We start from the raw sequence: 11,006 nt of genomic DNA on the forward strand, positions 1-11,006 counted from the left end.
TCATTTTCAGGAACGACTGAAGCTGTTCCACAACAAACTGTGGTTCATTGTCACTGACTAAGTGTTTTGGAACACCAGTCCTTGACAAGAAGCTGCTCAACACTTCAACAGTGTGTGAGGCTGGAGCGAAGACTTTTGGGAGCAGTTCCAGCCACTTTGTAGCTACATCTGCTTCCATCTTGAAATGTGCCCACATGAATGGTTTGGCAAAGTTCACGTGAATTCTCTGCCAGGGTAATGCAGGCCATTCCCAGGCATGGAGAGATACTGTTCTTGGCATCTTCTGGACGTGCTGGCATCAGGAAGTGCTGCTGGATCTGCTGACCTATCAGACCACCAGACAAAAGCTTCGAGCCAACACTTGCACTTTGGCCACACCTAGATGACTGGCATGTCACTCCTCTAACACTTTAGCTCTCAGCTTGGTTGCTATAATAACTCTCAATCCCACAAAAGGCAAAAGGCATCCCCTGTCAAGGGCAAGTTCAACCCAGTGCTGTTAAAAATGGGGAAACTGGAATCTCTGCCGCCTCTTCCAGCCATTTTGGATTTCCATGTGGACCTGGGACAGTGTGGGGCCTTTTCCGGTTTCTCTTTGGATCATTTCTGCCGCAATAGGGAGGCATTCAATTTGCATTAGGGAGAATACGTCGAGTGTCCTTTGTAAATGCTTCAGGCATTTCCTTTTCCAAGGACAAATGGGAGAATCCATCGGCTTTTCCGTGATTAGTCACCATCACGAATTCGATCTTGTAATTGTGTCCTCCAAGAAACAGGGCCCATCTCTACATTCATGCTGCTGCTGTTAGTGGAACAGTGAATTGAAAATAGACACTAGTGGTTGATGATCAATAATGAGGGTGAACTCTCTCCCATACAAATACTGGTTGAAATGTTTTACACCCCAAACCAGATTCAAGGCCTCTCTGTCAAGCTATGCATGATTTTTATCTACAGCAGTTAGAGAGCGTGATGCAAAGTTCACTTCCGTTGCTCTGAACATGAGGCATGAGTAAACCATGAGTAAATGCAGTAAGGAGAGGTATCACGAGTAAGCTTCACTGTGTGAGTACAGTGTCTAATATCATCATTCCCTTTACCTTTTGGAAAACCACCTCACACTATTCTTTCCACTGCCATTTCTTCCTGATCTGTAGAAATGAGTTCAAGGGGTGAAGCACAGTAGCCAGGTTTAACAGGAACCTGTTATAGTAACTGACAGATCCCTGAAAAGGACCACAATTGTGACACTTCCTTTGGCCTAGAGGCATCCACACTGCTTGAATTTTCTCAGCACACTTGTGCAAGAACTTGTACGTCAATAGTGTGGCTACAGTAAGTGATGATTGGTTTAAATAATTCACACTTGTTGTGTTATGCTCTGAGCACATAATCTAACCTTTTTAACAGTGTCTTAAGAGTTTGGAGAAGTTCCTTGTCATCCTTACCAGTAACAATGATGGAATCCAGGTAATACCAAATGCCTGGGCAGACCTGTGGCAAAAGTTATAGCTTTTGGCCAGAGCGCAAGTGCCAATGCTGCTCCAAAAATCAGCCAATTTTAGCTATAAAGCCCTTTGTGAGTGTTTATGGTGAGAAACACTTTGGACTCTTTTATCTCCATCTGTAGGTAGACCTTGGCTAAGTCCACTTTGCTGAAGGGTTTCACTCCAGAACTGCTTGCAAAGATATCCTCTCAACCTTGGAATGAATTGCTACAGCCTCCATGCAACCTAGCTCACTGGCTACCTTGTCACAAATGGTATAAGGACCTGAACAGACTTTGTAAAACATGGTGTGGCATTTTTATTTAATGCTATTTTGCTCTGAAATGTTTGAGTTTTGCAGTGCCATCCTTGAACACTGCTGTGGCATCATTCAGTACCTTCCTTAACTCACTTTCAGTTGACTCTATTGCAAGGAATGTGGCATGCAACTGGTCGATGGATCTCCAATCAAGTTGTAGTTGTCTCAGCCAATCACAGCCCCACAATGCTGATCTTCCTGTTTTTACCACATACAACCCAATATGGCATGGTGGTGATTGTATTTCACTGTGATGAATGTCATTCCCACAGGAGTTATCTTTTCTCCAGTACGACTTCTTAGTTAGATATCTCCAGACCTCAGTTCAGTATCTTTGAAATGCCGTTCAAACTCATTTTGTGGAATGACTGGAACAGCCAAGACAGTGTCCAATTCTATTTTAATTAATTTGCCGTCCATTTCTGGTGTAAGCCATATTACTTGTCTATTGTTGGATTTCACACTGTAAATCTCAAGGATTCTCAGTCCTGTGCCACTCTCACCATTATCAGATCTTTTAAAATCAGCATGCAGATTAGTGCTGTGTTTGAAACTGCAACTTGACTTTTTATATTTTTCTCTTCCCTGTGCCAGGCATGCTCTTCATATGTGTTGTTTTTTCTGCAAGTTCCACCTTGAAAGCTGCATTGGTCCGGTGTATGTTACCCCCTACCACAATGGGAACACGATTAGTAACACGATTGGTTAGTCTGGTTTCTGTTTAGATGTAGCAATTTTGCTCACACTCATGTTCATTCCTGCCTGCAACTCAATTGCATCTGTCTGCTGTTTCCATGAAACAGCAAATTCAACTTCTCTTTTAAGTATGAGTTGCACTTCTGTTAGGAGCTATTTTTAATGCTCTTTTGTAAGATTCCACAAACTAAATTATCTCTTAGTACCAATCACTGAAATGACAACGCTGAGACAATTTTTAAAGTTCAACCACATAAGGCAAAATAGACTTCCCTTCTTTCTGCTTATGAAACCTAAAGCATTCTGAATCAACATTGGTTTCACTTCTAAATGTTCCCGCATTGCTTTCACAATACCAGCAAGGCTAACTTTGGCTGGCTTGATTGAAGCAGTTAAACTTCTAAACAGAAACTATACACTCTTCCACCAATTGCACTCAGTAAAGCTTGCACTCATTTCTCATTAACTATTTTGTTTGCCTCAAAATTCTGCTCAATTTGTTCAGTGTACAATATCCAGTTATCCATCATGCAATTGAACATGACTAAATCTCCAATGCAGACAGCCATTCTGCTTTTTTAAAATTATTATTATTATCCAATACATGCTATTTATGAACCCATCAATTGTTTCCATTTTCATCCTTTATTTTAACTCAACTGTCTCTCTCCTCTAGCAAAGAAAAAATGCGCTGTACATCAAAGCTAGGTAGTTGCCTTGGGTTTGTTTTAAAACTTACTTGTCACCACTGTTATGTTTTATAACTCCAAAATGTAAAACAAATTGAAGGGAAAACATGATCTGCAGGTGGTGTGTACCCTCTTCATTTCTACTCTTAGTGAGGTGCACACATGTGATGTGGTGGCATGATGACGTATGCCACTCACATACTTTTACACATAACCCACAGTGACTTATGTAAACAACAAAGAATGCTTAATCAAACATTACAGCTACAATATTACTCAAATATTACTGAAATAAAATAACAATGGACTGCCCTATGGCTAAAGAAATTCTTCCTCATTTCTATTCTATTGGACATCCCTCTGTTCTGAGGCTGAGTGGGGAGGGACAAGTGGACAAGGGATCCCTGCAGAAAGTGGAAAGATGTGCTCAGTGATGGGATCTCATTGGAGATGACAGAAGTTATGGAGAATTATGTGCTGGACTCAATCCCTGGTGTGGCAGTGGGAGGATGGGCTAAGGGCAAACGTGTGGAAAATGGAAGATCTGTGATTGAGGGCAGCGTTGGTGGTGGAGGAAGGGAAACCTTTTTCTTCAAAGGAGGAGGACATCTCAGTTTTCTGGATTGAAAAGCCTCAACCTGAGAGCAGATGTGGTGGAAATGTGACTGAGAGAAGAGAATGGCATTCTTAAAAGTGCCAGAGATAGAGACTGTGAGATTGAGAAAGGGGAGAGAGGTGTCAGGAACAGATCAGGTAAATTTGAGAGCAGGGTGGAAGTTAGAGGCAAAGTTGATGAAATCGCAAACTCGGCATAGGTGCAGGAACAGCCCCAATACAGTTGTTGATGTAGCATTGGAAGAGTTAATTCTGCTACTGTTTACAAGGGTGAGAAGGGACTGAAGAGAAATTAGTGTAATCCTGAGACAGTACCCATCTTGCAAAAGGCCTTTTCTAAAAGCTCCCACTGGAAACTGCCACAGAAAGAAAAGCAACACTGTTGAAAAACAAGAACCAGAGAACCGCTGCTTTAAAAAACAAGAGGTTGCCCATTTCCTAATAAAATGAAGAGCAACTTTCTTCCCTACGGAGGAGAGGAAGGCTTTGAGGCAGACAGTGCAGTAACAAAATGATATTACAGCACTAGGTATCTTGATTAAGGTGTAGCAGGTGATCAGAGGCGTAGATCGAGTGGATAGCCAGAGACTTTCAGGCCATGCCATGCTATACAGGCCATGCTCTCTTCTTGTCACTACCATCAGGCAGGAAGCATAGGAAGGTGTCTTAGGTCCCACACCACCAAGTTCAGGAACAGTTATTACCCTTTCGACATCAGGCTCCTGTATTGGTGTGGATAACTTTATTCATTTCAACTCAAAACTGATACCACAAACTATAGACAGTTTCCTGGACCCTATAACTCATGCTCTTGGCATGTATGCATGTATCTATCCATGTACCTATCTGTCCAAGTATCTGTCTATCTGTCTATCCATCCATCCAGTCATCCATGTATCTGTCTGTCTGTCGGTCTATCTATCTATCTATCTATCTATCTATCTATCTATCTATCTATCTATCCACTTATCCATCCAGTTATTTATTTATATTTGTATTTGTTTGCACGTTAGTTGCTTGTCAGCCTGTTTCTGCAGAGTTTTCCACTGATCCTATTGCATTTCATTGTTCTACTCTGAATGCCTGCAAGAAAATACTGTTGTATTTGGTGACATATATGTAGTTTGATATTAAACTTAATTCAAATTTTGAACTTTCTCCCAGAGCAGAAAAGGGGTTATAATTTTCGAGGGAAGCATTGGCGTGATGGCAGAGGTAGTTTTTCACACAGAGTGGTGGGTGTGTGGAATTCAATGGCAGGGGCTGTGGTAGAGGCAGATACATTTGGAACATTTATGAGACTGTTAGGCACGCGGATCATTGAAAAATGCAGGGCTGTGAGGGAGGGGCTTAGATTGCTCTCAGAGTAGGTTGAAGGACCAGGGAAACAAGATGTATATCTTGAGTTACCACCTCCCGATCCATCCCTGCCTTTTCTTCCCACAGTTACAGAGGAAGGAATCTACTCGCACGTGGGAATGTCTGACCTTGGTGCCGAAGACAACCCACAGCAAGAGGAGGAGAAGCCTGGGCCCAGCCAAGATAAACAGACTGTCAATCCCACCTACCAGAGCCTGCAGAAGACAGAGAAGAACAATGATTACAGTATGCTCACACCGGTAGCAACCGCAGCCTCAGCCCAAGGTAGCACATGAACCTGGAGTCAGGGCTGGGCACACTGACACAGAGAGTGAAGGGCAGACAGAGAGAGAGATTAAATACTAGATTTAGGGATGGAGATAGAAGAGAAAGACAGAAAGATAGAAACAGAGATATCTAACGAAGTACCTGTTCTGAGAGAGGCCATTGGGAAAGAGAGAGCTATCAGAAGGTATATAGAGACAGAGGGAGCAGGAGCGAGCAAGAGTGAAAGCGAGGGAGAGAGAGGTGAATGTGGAGACATAGAGGGAGAGAGACAGACAGACAGACAGAGGGAGGGACAGAGAGAAATAGAGAGCGAGAGAGAGAGAATGAGAATTTTAAGGGGATACTTTGTAAATTTCAGCAAAAGCATATTCCAGTCAGAGAGGCCGGTTCTGGGTGAGGGGTGGCACTGATGAGTTTAAAGGTTGTCATGGACTGGTAAAGGAAGGTGTACAGTGGTGTGGAATTTAGAGGTAGGACAGAGGCCGGTTTATTTTCACATTAGCCAAGGATAACCCTAAGAAATCCAGTGCCACGATGCTCGTGTATGAAGGGGAATGTAAAGCCCGCCATTCACCGCTCTACAGGGGCAAGAGCGTGGAGTTGTTGGGAGACCAGCTCTGGTCTGTCAGTGGCCACAGGCTGTGCACGAAGGTCTCTTGTTCTGTCCTGAAGCAGATTGTGCCTTTGTGAGTTTTGCTCATGTTTACCTCTGCATCCCTTAGACCCGATGTATCAGGCCCTGGTGAAGGACGAGGACAACACCTATAACACCCTCCAGAAGCCAGCGGCCGGCAGTGAGCCTACTGTGACCTTCTCAGCTACCATGGAAGAGGTCTCCCTGCAAGAAGAAGCCAAGACCTAAGCAGGAAGCAATCGCCAGCTCACGCCCAGGCTACGTTAAAAATCAAACGCCCAAGGCTCTGGATTTAATTCCAGCTTCCTGCTCGCCCCTGGATAGCTGTCACCCTGTACATATAAATTTCCTGACCCAATGACTAGATTCCAGACTAGATTGGTTGTTCTTTACATAAAACCCCTCCTGAAACCTTCAATTAAATCCCAGTCTGTAATGCACCTCTGAGTAGGTATACCTGCTGAACCCCTGGATTGCCTCCCCTCGTGTAACAAGCTCCCAGAATACACTGGAAAATATTGAGTGCATATATCTCCTGAGTTCCTGAACTAGGTGCTTGTCTATACCAAGCTCCAGGGGAGTATGATTCTGTGTGTCCGCTGGGCCCTTCCAGCACAGTGGTCCGTACCGCCCAGCAACCCTACTGATTGATAACCCTCACAGTCCCATGGGGAGGTCGTACAGGTGACGTTGGAATTGAAATCTGAGCTGTTATGGCATCACCCTAATCAGAGGCAGGAGCACACAGGAGACTCCGTGATAACTGAATGCCATGGTGACGGACCCAAACAGCTGAAGGCCATTTGTCCTATTGACTTCAACCTTTGCTGGTGCCCCGGACAAGGGTCTTGCTCGATGCAAACACCTGTGTATAATGTACTATTTCACATCTCCCATTGATGCCCACCAGTAACAACCTCCTCCTTCGTCTCCCACCACTGGAGACCAGCAGACACAACACCCTCTCCACCACAGTCTTCAGTGCCCGAGTCCAGGTCAGCACAACCCTGGCTCCTTCTGCGACACAGACAACGTTTCCAGAACCACCCCCCCCCCCCCCAACAGGCTGGACACCCACATAGACTAAAGGTCAGATCTGGCATCAGCCACACCCACTGCACGTTCCAACTTCAACCGAAACATCCACCATCTCAGATGTCTGGAAACAGGCTTCATTCTCTCAAGGTGTCCCAGTAACACAGACACCCCTTCACCCCGGTCAGCTATGCTCAGGCATCGTAATGCTCTGCCTCCCCTACACCCCTCCTGTCTCTGTAACTCCCTTTGGCCCCTACACCCTTCCCTGTCTCTGTAATCTCCCTATCCTTGTAACCTCCTCCACCCCTGCCTGTCTCTGTAAACCCTCTCTGGCACCCTCGCTCCAAACGGACATTTCTACTCTCTGGTAATGCTGGCATTCATACACAAACAGCAGCTAAGAACTCTGGGATTAATACCCTCACCCACCCACATTATTTTTGTCCCTCTCACTCTCTATCCATCACTCTCAGTGACCACTGCCCAGCCCATTTCTCCACCCCCCCCCGTCCATCTGCTCCCCCCCCCCAGAGTTGAAGCTCGCACTCCTGCACACTTTAGACAAGTCTCTCCGATCGCGGGGCTGCAAGAACGCATACTGAGAAGTGTCCTCTCTCTCTGATGTTGCCGTGTATGCCTATTAACACAATAAAGTCAAGGACGCTTTCTCATGCAGTAAAGTATCACTTTATTTCTTTATTTTTATGTTTTAATTGAGACATGGCACAGAGCGGGCATCTCCGACCCCTCGGAGCTGGAAGGGCTGTTCCGCAACCCCCGATTTAACCTTTGCCTAATCACATGATCAATGACCAATCAACCTATACCCCTCCCAACCCCCCCCCCCCCACCTTTGGACTGTGGGATGAAACCGGAGCACCCGGAGGAAACCCTTGCAGACACTGGGAGAATGTACAAACTCCTTACAGGCAACTGTGGGAATTGAACCCTGGTCACTGGGACTGTAATGTGTTGTGCTAACCACTACACTACCGTGCGATGGGAATCAAACCCGGGTTGCTGATACTTTGTGGGCCGAAGGACCTGTATTGTGCTGTAGGTTTTCTATGTTTCTAAAAGGTACAAACGAGGAAGTGTTTAATTTCTTGAGGCAAATTACAGCAGATAAATCCCCAATGCATAACAGGGTGACCTTATGAAAGGCATGTTCAGAATCTGCAGTGAACCTACCAGCAGTATGTAAATATTTTTAGCCATGGCTGAGAAATTATAGGCTGATGAGCCTGGGTAAGCTATTGGAAAGTATTATAAGGGGCTGGATAAAAAGAAATGTATTTGGATAGACAGGGACTAATTATGGATAGTCAAAGGGAAGTTCCTCCACCATTTTGTGTGTTTGGTTTTTTACAGGTCATGGCTAACCAATCAATAGACTATTTTGAGGAAGATACCAGGAAAGTTGATAAAGGAAAGGCCTTTATGTGTTGTCCACATGGACTTCAGCAAGGCCTTTGAGAAGATCCCATATGGGAGGTTGGTCAGGAAGGTCTGGTCACTTTGCATTCAGGTTAAGGTAGTAAATTGGATTCAACATTGAATTTGTGAAAGAGGCCAGAGAATTGGCTGCCTATCTGACTAGAGGCCTGTGACTAATGGTGTGCATCAGGGATCAGTGCTGGGTCCATAGTTGTTTGTCATCTTTACCAATGAGCTGGATGATAATGAAGTAAACAGGATCAGCAAATCTGTGGATGAAACCAAGGGTGCAGATGTAGTGGACAGCAAGGAAGACTATCAGAGCTTGAGGTGGGATCTGGACCAGCTGGAAAAATGGGCTGAAAAATGGAGGATGGAATTTAATGCAGAAAAATGTGGGGGTCTTGAACAACCAGGGTCGGGCTGAGACCACAAACAATAAGTCACAAAGCAGTTTGGCAGGACGGAGGGATCTGAGAATACAGATCCATTATTCCGAGAAACATGGCACAGCTGCTTATGGTAATAGTAATACGGTAAAGCATTGTGCTAACCAGTACACTACCGTGCGATGGGAATCAAACCCGGGTCACTGGGACGGTAAAGCATTGTGCTAACCAGTACACTACCGTGCGATGGAAATCAAACCCGGGTCACTGGGACGGTAAAGCATTGTGCTAACCAGTACACTACCGTGCGATGGGAATCAAACCCGGGTCACTGGGACGGTAAAGCATTGTGCTAACCAGTACACTACCGTGCGATGGGAATCAAACCCGGGACACTGGGACGGTAAAGCATTGTGCTAACCAGTACACTACCGTGCGATGGGAATCAAACCCGGGTCACTGGGACGGTAAAGCATTGTGCTAACCAGTACACTACCGTGCCACCCTAAATGCTGTTTCATCACAAGTGCACCTCAAGGGGCGTGTGGGCAAGTCAGGGTGTCAAAGGTTATGGGAAGAAAGGGTTGAGAGGGATGATATATCAGCCATGATGGAATGGTGGAGCAGATTTGATGGGCCAAATTGCCTAATTCTTTGACTTATGGCCATGGACCTTACAGGAGGGAGGGGATCGTGGTGGAGGGTTGCAGAGCAGGGAGGAGTTGAAGGGAGGTCTGGGATTAGTGGGGAAGGAGGGGAGTCAGGGAAGGAAAGTGGGAGAGTGGAAAGGGGTGGGAAAAAATCAGCATGGTGAGGGTGACAGGAGTGACGATTGTGAGGGAGGGACAAGGAAGGGAAGGGAAGGGACAATGAAGGAGAGGAGGAGTGGTGAAGAAATAGGGAGGGGCAACAAAGAGGGGGAGGAAGGAGGAGAGGGGAGGAGGGTGACCAGAGGAGGGAGTGAAGGGAGGAGGGAGAGGAGGAGAAAGATGGGGAGGGGAAGTGGGGGAGGGAGGGGGAGTGGAGTGGAGGAGAGGACAGGAATGGAGGGAATGGGGAGGGATGAGAGGAAGGAAGAAGGGAGAGATGGTGGGGAGGGCAGGGAGAGAAGAGGGTGGAGGAGGTTGGGGAAGGAAGGGGACGAGGAGACGGGGTGGGGATGAGGGGCAGGTGATTGGGAAAGAGGGCAGGGAGAGGGTGGAGGGGAGGAGGGCAGAGTGGAGAAAGATGAGGAGGAGGGGGAGGGGAGTGGAGGAGAATAGAGTAGGACATGGGAAGGAGGGTGTAGGAGAGGAGAGGAGAAGGAGACCAGGAGGGAAGATGGGAGGATAGATGGAGGGTAGGGGTGCAGGTGGAGGGGGGAGGATGTAGGAGGGGAGGAGAGGAGGGGTTAGAGAACGGGGAGCAGAGGAGCGAGGGAAGTGGAGCAGAGGGGGAAAGGTTGAGAATGGGGAGGGAAGGGATGAAGAAAGGATGAGAGGGGAGGGGAGGAGAGTGTAGGGGTGGCGGTGAGGAAGGGAGGGAGAGCAGGAGAAAGGAGTGGAAGGGAAAGGAAAAATGGAAGGGTGGGAGGTGAAGGAGAGCTAGAGGATAGGGTGGGCAGGTGAGGGGAGAAAGGGGGAGGGGGAGAGGAGAGGAGGGTAAAGGGTGGAGGGGAGGAAGGGAAGGAGAGGAGAGGAGTGAGTGGGTGGGAGAAAAGGAAGGATGGAGGGGAAGGAGGAGGGAGGGGGGAGGACAGGATGAGGCAGGAGGAGAGCAGAGGAGTGGTTGGGAGAAAAGAAAGGGAAAGGGGAAGTGGGAGGGGATGGGGAAGGAAAGGGGGAGGGGGAAAGGGGGAAGGGGAAAGGGGGAAGGGGAAAGGGGAGGGGAAGGGGAGGGGGAAAGGGGAGGGGAAGGGGAGGGGGAAAGGGGAGGGGGAAAGGGGGAAGGGGAAAGGGGAGGGGAAGGGGAGGGGGAAAGGGGAGGGGGAAAGGGGAGGGGGAAAGGGGAGGGGGAAAGGGGAGGGGGAAAGGGGAGGGGGAAGGGGAGGGGGAAGGGGAGGGGGAAGGGGAGGGG

At 47.2% G+C, this 11,006-nt stretch overlaps 1 protein-coding gene across 1 annotated transcript in view; it reads left to right on the forward strand.

Moving 5' to 3' along the window:
- LOC132395789 (uncharacterized) overlaps positions 1-7,793 on the forward strand; it is a 34,962-nt gene extending 27,169 nt beyond the window's left edge. The window contains exons 6-7 of the mRNA XM_059972828.1: positions 5,253-5,450; positions 6,176-7,793. Coding sequence (XP_059828811.1) covers positions 5,253-5,450; positions 6,176-6,315 — 338 coding nt within the window. The 3' untranslated portion in view covers positions 6,316-7,793. The remainder of the gene's footprint in view (positions 1-5,252; positions 5,451-6,175) is intronic.
- The last annotated feature ends 3,213 nt before the right edge of the window (positions 7,794-11,006 follow it).

This window comes from Hypanus sabinus, chromosome 6 (genome assembly GCF_030144855.1).
Source record: "Hypanus sabinus isolate sHypSab1 chromosome 6, sHypSab1.hap1, whole genome shotgun sequence".
NCBI classification, from domain to species: Eukaryota; Metazoa; Chordata; class Chondrichthyes; order Myliobatiformes; family Dasyatidae; genus Hypanus; species Hypanus sabinus.